Source organism: Amblyomma maculatum, chromosome 4 (genome assembly GCF_055883805.1).
Source record: "Amblyomma maculatum isolate TAMU_Amacu chromosome 4, ASM5588380v1, whole genome shotgun sequence".
Taxonomy (NCBI): Eukaryota; Metazoa; Arthropoda; class Arachnida; order Ixodida; family Ixodidae; genus Amblyomma; species Amblyomma maculatum.
The window spans coordinates 161,804,465-161,820,372 of record NC_139347.1 but is presented as its reverse complement, the minus strand read 5'-3'; the positions used below and the strand labels follow the sequence as shown (position 1 = coordinate 161,820,372).

At 42.9% G+C, this 15,908-nt stretch overlaps 2 protein-coding genes across 2 annotated transcripts in view; both read left to right on the top strand.

Annotated features, from left to right (window-relative positions):
- The window catches only part of LOC146193378 (uncharacterized), a 74,467-nt gene extending 71,242 nt beyond the window's left edge, over positions 1-3,225 (top strand). Inside the window, exons 9-10 of the mRNA XM_084600532.1 lie at positions 2,054-2,191; positions 3,170-3,225. Coding sequence (XP_084456658.1) covers positions 2,054-2,191; positions 3,170-3,225 — 194 coding nt within the window. The remainder of the gene's footprint in view (positions 1-2,053; positions 2,192-3,169) is intronic.
- Positions 3,226-6,511: 3,286 nt separating this feature from the next.
- On the top strand, positions 6,512-15,716 carry LOC146193377 (apical endosomal glycoprotein-like). Its single transcript, XM_084600531.1, has 5 exons — positions 6,512-6,790; positions 9,395-9,503; positions 9,795-9,911; positions 15,015-15,154; positions 15,702-15,716. Exons 1-5 carry the CDS (start codon positions 6,512-6,514, stop codon positions 15,714-15,716), a joined length of 660 nt encoding a protein of 219 aa, XP_084456657.1.
- The last annotated feature ends 192 nt before the right edge of the window (positions 15,717-15,908 follow it).

Sequence of the window (15,908 nt, the reverse complement as noted above, 5' to 3'; positions counted from 1 at the left end):
TGCACACGGTTGCATTTTGGAGGACTACTTACTATTGCGTCAGCTCGTCAAGTGTGATTGAATATAGACGACCCGTAACAAATATGGACCTTGTCAGACTAATGCATGGGATATATGGGGTCGATGAGGCTGAAATGTCAATTTATGGCGATCTGCAGCTGTATGCGTTCCAGCGCGGTCTTAATCAAGAGGTGCTAGAGTAGAAAATGGTAGTCCAGACGATTGAACCGAGTGTGTTAAATAATATCGCTATACTGTTGCAACACAGAGTCTGATAATGGTGAACCAGTTGTATTAATTAAATAATAGCGCTATACTGTAGCAACAAAAGCTCTGGTAATGGTGAAACACTCAATTAGGACAATAACTTGCGGTTACAAGTTTACGGAGAGTGGACGTGTGATCAGGGGATCAAACAAGAACATCAAGTATACAATTTAGTTTGCTTTGGTTTACGAGGTTTAACGTCGCAAAGTGGCTCAGACTATGAGAGACGTCGTAAAGGAGGGCTTCGGAACATTTGACCACCTGGGGTTCTTTAACGCGCACTGATATCGCATAGCACACGCTTGCCGCTTTTCGCCTCCATCGAACAGCGGCAGCCGCGGACTGAATTCGATCCCGCATCCTCGAGCACAGCAGTCGAGCGCCATAACCACAGCACCGCCGTGGCACGGCTTCGGTATACGGTGTTGCAATGGTTTTGGGGATATGATGGACTGCAATGGCAGCAGAGTGCTGTCGAGCGCAGACAGTCGAGCGCTTCGCAATACTCTCAGTCTTGTGTAGCTATCTGAACGGTACGTAGCCGATGTTGCGGATATCAGCGCTAGGTAAGACGACATAATTCCTGCCACACAATTCCGAGAGGCTGAGTTAGCGTACCACGACGAATGGTTTTAACGCCCTTCTGTCGCGCGCTCAGCGATTCTCTCTTGTATTGTTCGCAGCAGTACCACTGGATACCTTGAAATACATTAGACATGGGTGTATACCTCCTAAACTACTGGGCTTTATTCCGTACAAGGTGCATTTAAGGCAGGAATGGATGCTCTAAAGTAGACAAGGATAAGGCAACAGTTACTTATTTTACAACGTGCTTGCAGTCTCGCCGTACTTAAGAATTCTAATCAGAATAGTTCGGAAAAGTTTTTGTGCATTGAGCTTGTGGTCTCAAGCCATCTCATTTTTGCGGCTTTCTATGGCGGTGCATATTGCATAATAATTACGCAGTATTGTCGAATTTGCTGCTTCATATTACGTAATAATTACGCAATGCGTTGTGGCATATGATGTGGCGCTGCAAGGACATGCTATACTAGCGATAAACTGTGCAAAGTCGTAAATAGCATCCCTTGAACATGGGCAGGATGGCATTTTTAATTTGTGCATTTTGGGAGCTGGGTTCTTATGCTAAAACGTTTTAGCCGTGAATATATATGAAACAATTAATTTGTTTGAACATCGATCCATGCCTGTGTTGGTTCTCGTGTTCATAGATTACTCTGAGTTGTAATTATTCTCTGACATGTCGGGCGAATGAAATTAGTTTAATCATCTGTTGCCATTTTGCTGCAATCGGCAGTGTTCAGTTACAGCAGGTCAAAAATAATTTAAAAAAAACAATTTTATATTCACTTGCTGAATTTCAAAAGAATGCCACTTTCGAGTGTCCGCGTCCATTTTCCTTCTTAAACCTGCAGCATGCGGCGAACGTTTTCAACTACATGTTTAGCATTATTATGACACACTACTTTTACAAATACTGATATCGTCCCCAATATATTAGGGAGCTTTCGTGTTTTATTTTGCTAGGGGTAGCAACAAAACTTCTGCCTTACTTCTATTTCTGAGGGTTCCTAACTCTAAAAGCGCGCTTTTCTCTTTACCTGCGACCACGGCCTTAGTAACTTAGTGGGAACTATATACGATGACCTTTAATACCATACATTTAGAAACAAGAATTTTACGTGGCCCAAACGGTAGTGAAGGCCTTGCGTATTTTTTGTTGCTGCGTCACACTCGCTTGACAGCAGTTTCCTCTTTGGCACAGTGGACCTCCTAAGCTGCCCATTTCAACGCTTCGGCCTCTGCCACTGGATGTCCACGGGCCTTCCCTCAAATGCATGGATATTAGGAGCGCATTTCACCACCACCCTCAGGCCTCTGTCACCACCAAAGAATGGTGGAGGTACGTTTTTGTGCAAATGGTGCCACGCTATTTTGTGTAACCCGTTTACATCTTCAATTTTAAAGGGTCCACTGAAAGGCATACATTTTAAGAATACGTTTTTCCTTCGCTTGCGTTTACAAGCACTTCCTACGTAGCAATCTTTCAAAAACATATGCAAAGAGGAGGTCATCGAAGAATGAAAGGATAATTAACAGCAGATTCGCGAGAGAAAATTGCGGCCAGGCATTGTATTAGCAAAAAGCGCGCCTCCCACATTAATAGTAACTCTATGATTGCATTACAACGAAAATAGTCGCCAAACGCGCTACAAGGTATCAGCCATATGCATTATTTTATGTCATAGATGTTTTCATAGATGGAGTAGAAAATATTTCCTTCTACAGTAGCGGTCTCTTATAATTGTTGAGATTATCATGGTCTTGATGATGAGAATGTCCTTCACTAGAAATGAATCACACGCCTTCGACTAGCGAAAAATAAATACAGCTACAGCTACGCGGGCAACGCTGTCAACATATTATTAATAATTTACCTCTATGTGTCTGACTAAGAGCCGGCGATACTCCTTAATTCAATGATTCTGAATGGGGCCATTTACCTTCATACCAAGCGGTTAACTGGTAATTATTGGACATACTGAGGATGTAGTGAGGACGACCAGGCAGTAGAAAGCTTCTATGACGATATATAATCGGCGATGTGGAAAGTAAAATAGCAGTATGCTGTGCTAATTGGAGACTTCAATGCTAAGGTAGACGAAAGCGGGCTGGACATATCACGCAGTAGGTAAGTATGGTACTAGGTCTAGGAATAGCAGGACTAGTTATTACTGGAGCTCGCAGAGCGCAAACGTTAAGAACAATGAATACCTGCTTCAGCAAACAAAAGAAAAGGAAGTGGATATGGAAAATCCCTAACGGGGAGTCTAAAAATTAAATTGATTTTATACTGTGCTCTAACCCTGGCATTGTGCAGGATACACAGGAGAGCGGGAAGATACGATTCAGTGCCCACATGATGGCAATATCTAGAATTACTCAAACTTTGAAGACGGGATGAACAGATTAGTAAAGAAGAAGTTCATCAATGAAATAGCGGGGAGAGGGAAGGTATGAGAATTCAGGATCTCACTACAGAATTGATATCCAGTTTCACCCGAAGAAAACGACCTTTTTGCTGAAGCGATGAACGATACCTTCCGATATATAATTGCTGACTTCGTGGTAGAGGCCGGTGGTAGGATAGTCATGGACTACACCAGTAATTTATCTATATAGACGAAAGATTTTATTAAGAGACAGCAAAGTATAAACGCCTTCAACTCAACAGAGAGGACAGAACTGGCAGAGCTAAGAAACGTATTCAATAGATGCAAAATGTCCGAGATGGAGAAGTATAATAGAAAAATACAGCGCAGAGAAGGACGAGGACAAAATGAAGACATATAGGACACACGAGCGTTCACTTGTATCCTACACATGTCATTATCAGTGTCACCGAAACCCATACTTAAGCGCTTGCGCTCGAAAGAAACTAGTAAATTACTGCCGCCTACTAACAAGCGGATTGCTGTGATCCCGTACATTCATGGCCTGTCTCATCGCCTGAAAAAGATCGGGCAACGGGGAAATGTGAAAGTTGTCTTTTCTGCCCCCGATAAGCTGCAGAAGTTGTGCATATTGACAATGCCCGGTGGTTCAAGAAACCCTAATTGCAAGAAGAACCACCGTAAAATGTTTGTAGAATGTTCGCGTTCAGTGGTGTACAGCATCCCTTTGAAATGTGGGAAAAGCTATGTAGGGCAAAGCGGTAGGTGCTTGAACGACCGCCTCCGGGAACATTGTAACAATGTGTCTGAAAAGCGAGGAGGGTTTTTGGATGCACACTGCAGGAAATGTAAACTAAAATGTGATGACGAAAATGTAAACCAGCACGATCCAGATGAAATGTCCGTGTGCCATCCTGACTACCAACAATGCCATGTTATCGCAAAAAAACGATGTCAACTGACTCGTGAGATTATAGAAGCCGAAATGATAGATCGGTTGGGTGGGTCTTGCGTAGCTAAGCCTTCTATCGCTCTTACTCGTAAGGAGTTGATATACTTAATACAAGATATGAATGTATCGCCTACTGCGTGTATAATGTAGGGTGTTTTCATCTGTATAATAACGCTCTGAGGCTCGAAATAAACTGTTGCAACTCAGCGCTCGTGTGTCCTATGTGTCCACATTTTGTCCTCGTCCTTCTGCGCGCTGTATTTTTCCATCATGAATAGCCAACATACCCAGACTGCTACGGTATTGGAGAAGTATAGCATAGCGGAAATCTAGCATTCTCTAAAAAAATTTGGTAGCCTTAAAGCAGTGAAGATGAAATTAGGTACAGGTAAAAATCAGATGTATGCCCTGAGCGACAAAGCGGGCAATGTCATCACAAATATGGACAAGATAGTCGAAGTTCTCGAGGACTTCTATACTGACATACTATAGCCGAAGTAGTCAGGACGACAATCAGATAAGCAGTACTGAAGAGTAGTCAGACATTCCGCCAGCAATGAAGGACGATGTGAAGAGGGCTTTAGAAGCTATGTGAAGAGGGAAAGCAGCTGAGGAGGATCAGGTAACTGCTGATTTATTGAATAACGGAAGGATATCGTGCTAGAAAAACTGGCCACCCTTTGCATACAATTTGTGGTTACATCGACGGTACTGGAAACTAAAAAACTCTAATATCAACCTTATGTCATACTAAGAAGTACACTAAGGACTTGCAAAATTACAGTACTGAGCAATCAGCTCACTCTCTGTTAGTACAAAGTATTTACTAAGATATTTTTTGATAGAAATAAGACAACTTTAGGCTTCAATATAACAAAAGGATCAAACAGGCTTTCGGAAAGCGTACAATATTATCAATCGTATTTATACTATCATTCAAGTGACATGAAAATGCTCAGAACATAAACCACCCGCAATATATAGCATTCATTGATTACGAAAAACCAGTTTACTTAGTCGAAACCTCGATAGTCAAGCAGGCATTGCGCAATTAGGCTGTAAATGCGCCGTATGTGAAAGTACTGAATTTTACATATGTAGTGGCTGCAGAGCAACCGCAGTTCTGCGTGAATAAGGTGCTAAAATTTCTGAAAAAAGAAAGGTACTGGGAAGGAAAGATGATTTCCCCAGATCGACAGCTTGCTTTGAGGAACTATTCCGAAATTTGAATGGGAGCAGTTAGGGATAACGGTGGAGTGAGAATATTCCTCATTAATCTGCTACTCACTGATGGCGCTCCCTTGCTAAACAATTTGGGCATGAACTGCAAAGAATGATTGATGACCTAGACAGGAAATACAGAAATATAGCCAAAATTCAATATCTGGAAGTCTACGATAATGTTCAACACCCTCGGGGAGGAACAGCAGTTTACAGTAGAAAGCGACGTACTTGAAGGGGTAGGCTTTCGAAATATCTACTTAGGACAGGTAGTACCTGCAGATCCGTACTGTGAAAGTCAAATAACAAGACGAATGAGATTGTAATGTAGCACATTTGGCAAGTGCTTGCATATTATGATGAGCAGCCTACCATTACTGCTGAAAAAGAAAGTATATAAAAGTTGCATCTTAACTGTACTCACTATGCGGCTGCAGCCTGGATCCAAAGGAAAGGGTTCCACTTAAGTATTTCAATTATATATTTCCGACCCGACCTATTTGTGTTGATTTTCAGTTCCAGCCCAGTTGGTAAAAGGGGATATAACATTATGTAGCAAATATGGTTTCATTTACCGACATTCATGACACTAATTTCTACCCTAGAAAATGGTCTTTGTGTGGCTTAGAGCATGCATTCTTGAATTGAGAGCATGCAAAATTGAATTGAAACTTGCAATTGTTTTGCTTATACGCTCCTGGGCAGGCCGCAAGGTATATTTAAGAAGGTTTTCATAACAGCCCATCTCATCGAGAAAACTCTACATGGAGAAATACAGAAAAAAGCAACTCTTTTTGTCGCTTTTTGAATGTAGAGAAATTGCATTAGCTGTCAACTTCACTTCACATAACGATGAAATTAACTGTCTGCTCGTTTTTAGCTATCTTCCGCGTTTTCCGCTGGGCTTTATGGCATTTGTGGTCAAGTAGCGCTCCTTTTAACACCCAAATTAACTGCCTCTCCCAGCTGAACTCGCAGCATACCGATAAGGGCTGCTGTGTGCAGTAAAAATTTTTGTTATGAACAGCGGCTCTGCTCAACTAACGAGACGGTCGCTTTGCATTGAAGTTGAACCTATACACTCCGCTCAGGTGGAATGGCATCTCTGATTGGATTCAAGCTTGGGTTCTCCAAAGGCATGGCGCAGCTGGTCTCTCCCACGATCGGACTGCAGCCGGAACTCTCGTGCTTTTCTGTATGGTACCACATGTTCGGCGGCCGAGGTGCCACACTCTCTCTTGCCATCTCCAAGCCGCACGCTGTAATTCTACACAGGTGGAGCTCTTCGCTACTGTTCTTTCAAAAAGACCGCACGACGGTTGATCGGTGGTACAACGTCCGCCGGACAGTCAGCTTCGACGGCGTACACAATAAGGTATTTATGTATTCATGCAGTGCCTGACAAAATTCTGTATAAAAAGCAGTGTTCACGAATTCGAAGCACACAGTATGATTGCCGTTTACGCCTTTGCAGTACCTGAGTTAAAGCTAAAGATTTATAAGCGTTGTTTCCAGACAGCCTAAAAATATTTGGGCAAATAGTAAATTAGTTCTTGAAGTCAGCATCACTACTATGTCGCTAATAAGAGTATTGCAATAAGAATATCAACAACAAACTTAGCTTCCATTAACAGCTCCAGCATCTATGACAGTAAATAAACAGTTCTTGATTGCGAAGTGGTCAGCGAATCAAGTCCAAACTTGGTCCAAGGAAGTAGAAATTAATATTTGCTTCCTGAAACTGTTCGTCTGCGTTTTTCTGAAAAGGCTTCAGAATCATTTGCCTTCAATATTTTTGGAGCCCTTTCATGGTTTTCAAAGTGTATCAGCTTGTAAGTATGCCTCCACCTTTGTTTCACTTATTATGTTTTCTCATCAAAACGCGTAGATGGTTAGGATAAGAAATCTGATATGCATCTATATACTCTAACGTATAGGTTTAGGCATAGGGTTTGAGGAAGTATCCAGAAACTTGGAATGAGAACAGTTAGGAACAAGGGTGAATGGAGATTACCTCAGTAATCTGTGATTCGATGATGACATTGTCTTGCTAAGTGAGTCACGGGATAATCTCAAAGAAAGATTCATGACCTAGTCAGGAAAAGCAGAGAGGTGGGCCTAAAAATCAATTTGCAGAAGACTAAGATAATATTTCACAGCCGAGGGAAGGAAAACCAGTTTACAATAGGCAGAGGAGCACTGAAAGCCGTAGGTGAATATGTCTACGTATTACAGGTAACAACAGCAGATCCGGACCATGAAAGGGAAATAACAAGGCGATTAAGATTGGGATGGAGCGCGTTTGGCAAGCACTAACAGATTATGACTAGCAGCTTACTGGTATCGCTCAAGATGAAAGTATAAAATAGTTGCATCTTATATGTACTCATCTATGGGGCTTAAACGTGGAGGCTAACGAAGAGGGTTCTACTTAAGTTGAGGACAACGCAGAGGGCTATGGAACTAAATATGGTAGGGGCAACGTTACGAGATTGGAAGCGTGCAGACTGAATCAGAGAAATAAGTCGAGTCACTGACATTCTAGTGGATACCATGACGAAGAAAAGGAAATGAGCATGACACTTAGTGCGAAGAAAGGACAGCCGATGGTCGCTTAGGGTAACAAATTGGATTCCAAGAGAAGGAAACCGTAGTAGGGGGCGAGAGAGAGTTGGGTAGACGGATGAGGTTAAGAAGTCCGCAGGGGTCAAATGGGTGCCGCTAGCTTATGGCAGGACTAAGTGAAGAAATATGGGAGAGGCCTTCGCCCTGCAGTAGGTATATATAGGCTGATGATGATGATGACGACTTTTATTCCTGCTATGTAAGGCCCAAGGCGAGTGAAAAAGTACCGTTTAAAGCTTTTTTTTGTGCCCATTGTCTATCAGACTATGCAGCGCTCATAAAGAGACAATAAAATTACATTTTATGTAATGTAGCTTTTCTATTTGTCTTTCTGCGCGATAAGCTTTTTTTTTTACTTTTTCGCTTTAGCAGCGACATGTCCTAGATCGCCTGCTTGTCTTCTACCCCATAGAAATTGCCTCTAACTACCATGCTTAGAATTTTCTATTGTTCCTCCTCAATCCTCTTTATTATCTTCTTCACATGCAGAAGTATAATTTTATTACTCTGATTTTTTACCTTTTAAGTTTGCGTCCTAGAAGTGGTCTGGAAACAGAAAGAGCATGCACGTTAGCTTCCGCAAGTTTATGCATGGATAAATTACAAATTGTTTACCTGTTGTTCAGACGACGTAACAGCTCTCATTTTCCTCTGCGCAGAGTTGCGTAACCTGTTGTCTACTGTTACTTTGATTTAAATTACAATTTATCTCTTGAAATTCAAAACTGTTTCTTTTGAGAGTCATAGTCATTCAACAGTCTCAAATAGGTCGAGTGAAAAATAGGCCGAATTTAAGAAATTACTGCCAATTTGCATAATTAATCAAAAACGATGTAGCTGCTTCAGCAGTGCTTACCCTGAGTAAGCTTTTATTTGCACTTTTGCTGTCTCTCGAAGAGCTAAGAACTGCGCTCAAAGGCTCGCACAAGCTGCTTCACGATATGGCAACTGGCGAGGAACCGAGGTACAGAGCGCACCGCTCACACACGTCTGGTGCCCATGAAAGGTTAGGGGGAACTGACTCGAGACCGAAGTTGGAAGCGCACCAGCGGCCACGGAAAATGACTGCAACTAGCCAGTGAACGCGCTTTCCTGATTATACTTATACAAAGACTCAGTCGTATCATAAGAAAACGGAACTTGAGGTAGCTCAACTTGTAGCAAAAACCGTGCAAAGAACGAAACACAGGGGAGATGTGGGTGAGAGTTTAGTGCAGAGCAACTATATAGGTTCGATTGCTTCAAAGAAGCGTCGAGCGCTGACAAGGCAGCCAGGGGGAGCGCGCTATCCTGCTAAAGTAAGAAAGAAGTAAACGTGAAAGGTGTGACCTCGTGCGTTTTTTTCTTCGTGCAGCTCACCTTTTTCGTGTCAAACGAGCGATCATTGAGAGCGTCTGCACTCGTGACTCTCGGCCCACTCAAGTTGACACCCGGTGCGTGCGACGTCTTGACTGACGGCGAAGGTGAGCCTGGTTCCCAAGGGGGTCATCATTTGAATGCCTTGTGCCATTTCGCGTAGTGTCATGAATTAGAGCAAATGAATCACAGCAACAGGTGCTGGCACTTCAGCTGCATACTGTTACTGCATGCATCGCTACCATCGACAACCAACGTGCCTAATCCGCTGATAATTTGTTTTTACTAATGTGAAATGTATTACTAATTTTTTCAAAGCCGCATGCTCAAATTTGGTTTTCGTTTTATACGAATTTTTTACATCACTTTGTCTCCGATGTATATTGCCACCTCTACAGGATACTGCGATTTTGAGTTCGACACATGCACCTGGACTGCAACGAAAGGCTGGGAGCGGCAACAAAAAGGACTGGACTCGGACCCCACAGAAGGGCTCTCTGGACCAGCCAATTCCGGTGAGCAATATAACGTTGTTATTTCCAAGTAGCATATATTGTCTAGTTTGACAACAGTGGTATAGTGCAAATATGTGGTTTTAAATGCCCTAAATATGATATTTAGAATGCTCACATCGCATTACTATATGTCTGAGATGCACCGATAAGCAAAAACTGCCAGAACTAATGCGAGAAGAGCTCCTTTAGTCAATCAGTAGTTTTTAAAATTTTCATTGCTCTTTGTGTCAATGTCATTATCCTGTGACTCGTTTCAAAGTTTTCCTGTTTACAAAGCAATAGATTTCGTGTACAAAGTTGCAGCTTAAGTAAAATCCTCAATTTTCCTGTGATACCTAGACTTACCTACTAAAGGGTTACCGAAACACGTGTAGACGTAGCGCACAATTGTACATGACAAAGTTTGACTCTTATGCGCAGGATGACAACTTTTCTGTACAAGTCTCGTACTGGACGTCATTTTTTGGTTCCTGCCAGAGCAATCTTTCAAACCTGATACACATTTAAGGGTCTTTCTCGAAGGACTACCAAAGATAACATTGCACGTCTTTTGCACTTATGGGAAATACGCCATTTTTTCGTAAAGCAACGTAAAAAGGGGGTTTTCGGATTCATCAAGAAATCCAAAAAATAAAAATAAATAAATAAATGTAAATAAAAAGAAATAGAGTATGCCTTTTGCTCACTATCAATTACGTTTACCCTTTAGCAGTTGCTAACCAATACCTCTGTTTTAAAGAAAAAAGAGAGCACTTTTCTTCGAATGATATTAGCATGCATGGCACAAGATTTAGAATACCATTTTGATACAGCAGTGCCATCCTCTGAATGCGCAACTGTTCCGGAATGGAGCTTACGTCAGTGCAAACTAAAAATACAGACTAATCCCACTTAATTTTGAAAGACAATCTGCGCATCACTGCAGATGGAACGCTTAAATATGAATTGGTATTGAATGACATGGGAAAGGCAGAAATGCGAAAGTATTTTATTAGTGCACCAACTGGGTGAAAGTCTGTTAATGGAGGAAGGCACGAAAACGGGAGAAAAATTCTGACGCATGTTCTCGTGGCCTCAACTTAGAGGGGTGGTGAATGACTCATATACACCGACTACTGAGATATGACAAGTCCACTTGTCGAATCGTTGGCTTTACCTGCAAACTGAAGCTTCCCCTCCCCCCCCCCCCCCCCATCAACCCTTGTTAAGTGCTGTTTCATACCATGTAGCCATCATCTTCCCCGCGTTCTACCTCGATCTTAAATATGAATAGTGACGGCAGCTTTACGCGCTCATTCATAAATAAGTTGAGGCCGTGGTTCGCATTATCAATGGCTTTGTTACGCAAAAATTAGTTACAACAGTACCACAGGTTGCTTGCACGTTGCCGGTGTTATCAAGGTGACTATCTTATCTCTTCCTTGCATTTCAATCACTTCTGTCAGCTTCACTGACGATTCTTGCCTCTTTCTACTGAATAGTTGAATAAAAGTTTCGGCATATGAGGTACTTTATCTGTCAAAAGTGTTCCAGAGGATTCATTTTTAACTTCTGCTCGACATAATACGTCACTGGGGTGTAACGTGAGTCGAAGAAAGCTCCACCAAGAAGATATCGTGCAGCTTGAACTGAGGCATTGTCAGCAGCGCTCTTGATTCTTTATTGCAGCGGGTGTTGTTACACACCTCTGTGATGTACCGAGTAAATTGTTTGTGTGCATGACTTCGCTGATAAACAACCTGATACTTGGAATTTGATTCATTTCCACGAAGACTAATTATCTTACATTACAACAGACGCTGTGCCAAATGTGTCTCATTTAAGAACCCATGCTCAACCTCGCTGTACTTGTATACTGCTGGCTTTTTTCACCTGCTGTTTGTGAGCGATTTTCCTGCAGATGAGAGACACAAAGATAGGCCGAGAGAGGCATAAGAACAAACGGGTTGTTTACTGCTTACATGGCGGCCGTATAGGGCGAAAATCGGGGGGAGGGGGAGATCGAAAGCATGGCAGCAGGTGAGACAACTAGGAAGACTAACGACAGAAGCCTCCATGCGATCAGGCGCATACGCCTTCCTTTATATATACCCAAGAGGGTACAACGGTTCCTCACGTGGGAAAGGGAGGGGGTTAGGGTACAGCGTGGGGGAACAATGGAAAGGTGGTCCTCCCTCACAGATGGCTGCGGAATGCCCCAACAGAAGGCCAAAATCTTCCGAATATTTGCAACACTATACCACTATAATCGACTATCATGCACTTAATGCAGTTAATGTTCCTGATGTCTGCCTGGTTTCCATAAACTTCATTAAGTTGCAGCACGATTGTGTCTACTCAGTATAGCACTAATCGCAATGCAACAAGCAATGTCGCATGCCATATAGCTTGAATTCGAATAAAGCAGCCCGTCTCGGCAAGGTATTTTTTTTTTGTTCGCGCTAATCGTGCGGAAGCAAGTTTATCCATTTTTTCGATTGTATCTGTTATATAAGCATTAAGTGAGGTTTGTTGTGTTCAGCAAAGCGCATCCGTGTGACCTGCTTTGAACCTACTCTCTCGCAGCACGAAAATCTGAAAGGCGCAGTCGCCGCATCCGATGACATAGACGATCGAAAACTGTCGGGTGACCCAAGTTCGATTCCGGCCGTATAGGCCGCCTTTCGGTGTAGGCTGGATTCAAGGCGCCCGTGTGCTGTCGAATATTAGTACACTTTATAGAGAACCACGTAATCAAAACTGTCGGAGACCTCCTGTAGAAAGTGCATAGTCGATGTAGCTTTGGGGTGTTAAATTGTAGAAAAACCTAAAAACAGGGGATGACAGTTGCTATCTACTATCTCAGTCTAGGCATGTTGTAGTGGTTTGCAAAGCAAAACAATGGTAGGCATTGAACCCTGCTGAACATAATTTACTGAAAGGAAAAGCTCGATTAAGCATGGTCCGACATCATTCGCTGTGGTTTAACTCACCTAGTCTGTCTGCGAACGTCAAGGAAACATAGCTGAAATGCTGGTTCCTGCTCGCAAGTCCTTCATGGCTCTTTGTAACCCTCGGGCATACCTCAGCTAAGTTTTGACACGACGGTGTTGAGGGTATTTCGAAGGCGGCGTTCCCCGGAGGCGTGCCAGGTGGGCAGCGATAGCGCTCTAGGGAAAGGGTAATCAAGAGACTGGAAGATTGTGTGGCATCGAGTAAGGGAATGTTGTACACTAGTGGAGATATGTAGCAGTATGAATGAAGCATGGCAGGTACGTTTGTGAAAAAATAGTAGAAGCAACTGGCCTGCGAAGCAGAAGGAGAAGCAAAGCAAATGAACAAGAAGTTAGCGCCGCCGGCTTCTGACTCTGCAACCTAGTTGAAGTCCCGCCATTCTATAACTTTCACAGATGCAGCAGCAGAGCGGACGCTCTAAAATTATTCTTATCTGAAAGAAAGCAGTCATAACACCTTCAAATCGAATTGTGGAAATATTCGCATCTTTCAATTTTTCACAGCTGAAAAAAAAAGCTAAAAAGGTTATATCGATGGGTCGTGCAGAGATGTAATCAATACAAGATGCACTTCTAGTACTGGCTTAACGTAGATTTTTACCAATAACCATAGGCCATAGTGTCTTAGCAACATAGGTGGCTGTTGACGAGAGGGAAAAGAATGATCTTCCAAGAATGAGGACTTGCCTACGTGGCGCTATCTGGTGCCATCGAGGCGATTTGAACAAAATTGCAGTACGCGATAGCAGCGTGAGATGGTGACACTGGACCAAAAACATGGCAAATAGCGAAGTAGCAGCAATCATTGGCGGCTAGCTAGAAGCATTCACAGACTAGCAATCTTGTGTTTTCTCAATATAGGCGTGTAGTGATCTGCTGGGTAGTGACTGGGACACACATGAAATTTCGTAGATTACGAAGCCAGACTAAAATGTTTCTTTGAGAGAAGTCAGTTACTCCAAAAATGCACACTTTGCAGATATTTAACGATCTTAATTACCCAATACATGTAATGCGTCGCTCGGCTTTCATTCTACGCTTGTCATTCTACGCGTGATGTCATGTTCGACATGAGCCTTGTGGAGTGCATAAAGTTCTTGCTCGAGACAATATGGCAGTGACATCAGGCCGTGTTTACCAAGCAGGATTTTGAGCTGACGTTCAACTACGCTACCTACGACGATATGATACTTAAGCTGTCAAAGAAGCAGGCTATGTCAATGTGAAAGTGGTGATGTTGCGAGCCAACAGACGTATTGTACAAAAAAAGAATAGTTTTCTTTATGACGTACAACGCCCCAAAGCAGCCTTGGCTATCATGGACGCTGTAGTGGAGAGCTGCAGATACATTTCGATTATGTGGGGTTCTGTAACGTGCACTTGCATCGCACAATACACGGGTATCTGACATTTCGTTGCAAAAGCAACGCAGCCACCGCAGGCACGATCGTGACTGAGTCGCCAGGCTTTGTAGTCGAGTGGGTAACTATTGAGCTACAGTTGCGGTATTCCATGTAAATATGTTTCTCATATAAAATGCGGCGTCGCTTTGAGCCTCACTTCCACCGCAGCGTAGTTAAACACAAACACAACACACACACACATGAGATTACAGTAAGACGCTCTACTGTAATCTCTTGCGTGTGTGTATTGTGTTTGTGCCTACTGTAATCTCTTGTGTGTGTGTTGTGTTTTCGTAACTATGCAGCGCCACAGGTCTTCAGAGTCATCTAACCAACTAGCCCGCACGCAAGTGCTACTAAGCTTCCACCGCAGTTCTAAACGAACGTTCTGCACTACTTACAATGCACGCAAACTAAACTTTATCAATTTGTTTAATTGTGTTTATTGCCTCACGCGGAGGCTTATTGCCTTGCTACAAAAAAGGGAAAATTTAGGAAGTGAAGCTATTTATGTTAATCTTATAGATAAGCAAATCTAAGGGAGGTACTATATGTGGTCCGTGCGTCCAAGCAGCGGAGGTTGTCGAACTGTCCGGTGAGAGGCGCGCTTTGCCCAAGTGCTGGGTTCTTGTCACCTTGAAGTTTTGCACACTGTAGGAATACGGAACAAAAAGCTAAAAAATTACTTTCACTCGTTGTTATTTCAGCTTACGTCATGACAGCTAAGCAGTACTCCACTGCAAGTGATGGCGCAGTGTTGACAGGCCCAGAATGGCAAGGCCAAAGTGAGCCCAGGTGCCTCGAGTTCTGGTACCAATCTGCAGAAAACAATGGTTCTCAACTTCAGGTGAGCTTTAGATAAAGATACAACTTGATTGGTTCCGCTGTTGTGTCTTCAATGTTTTGTTGTTACGCATAGTTTAAAAAGACAGAATACGCGACTAATTACTGATATGAAGTGGACTTAGCTCCGAGCTAGTCATTCTTTTTCATGTCGAATGTCACATTAAATGCCATATATAGGGAACTCAATGGTGTGTGTGTGTGTGTGTGTGTGTGTGTGTGTGTGTGTGTGTGTGTGTGTGTGTGTGTGTGTGTGTGTGTGTGTGTGTGTGTGTGTGTGTGTGTGTGTGTGTGTGTGTGTGTGTGTGTGTGTGTGTGTGTGTGTGTGTGTGTGTGTGTGTGTGTGTGTGTGTGTGTGTGTGTGTGTGTGTGTGTGTGTGTGTGTGTGTGTGTGTGTGTGTGTGTGTGTGTGTGTGTGTGTGTGTGTGTGTGTGTGTGTGTGTGTGTGTGTGTGTGTGTGTGTGTGTGTGTGTGTTTTGTCGCATCGTGCTTACAACTCGTACAGAGGCTACACACCGGATGTGACGGTTCTTTGCCAACTACACGTGCAGTTTGTAATGGCTTAGGAGCACTTTCGCCCACCTTAGTTACAGAAGCATTCTCGAAAACATCCTCTCCCGCTAGGCGGGCCTACGTTTGGCTTCATTTTTCATGTTGCGTATTTTTAAATCTATAAACATGGTGATGGGCTATTTTGCCGCCTGTATACGTATATTTTTTAATTTGATGTAGCGGAAACGAAAATGCCACAGAGCCAA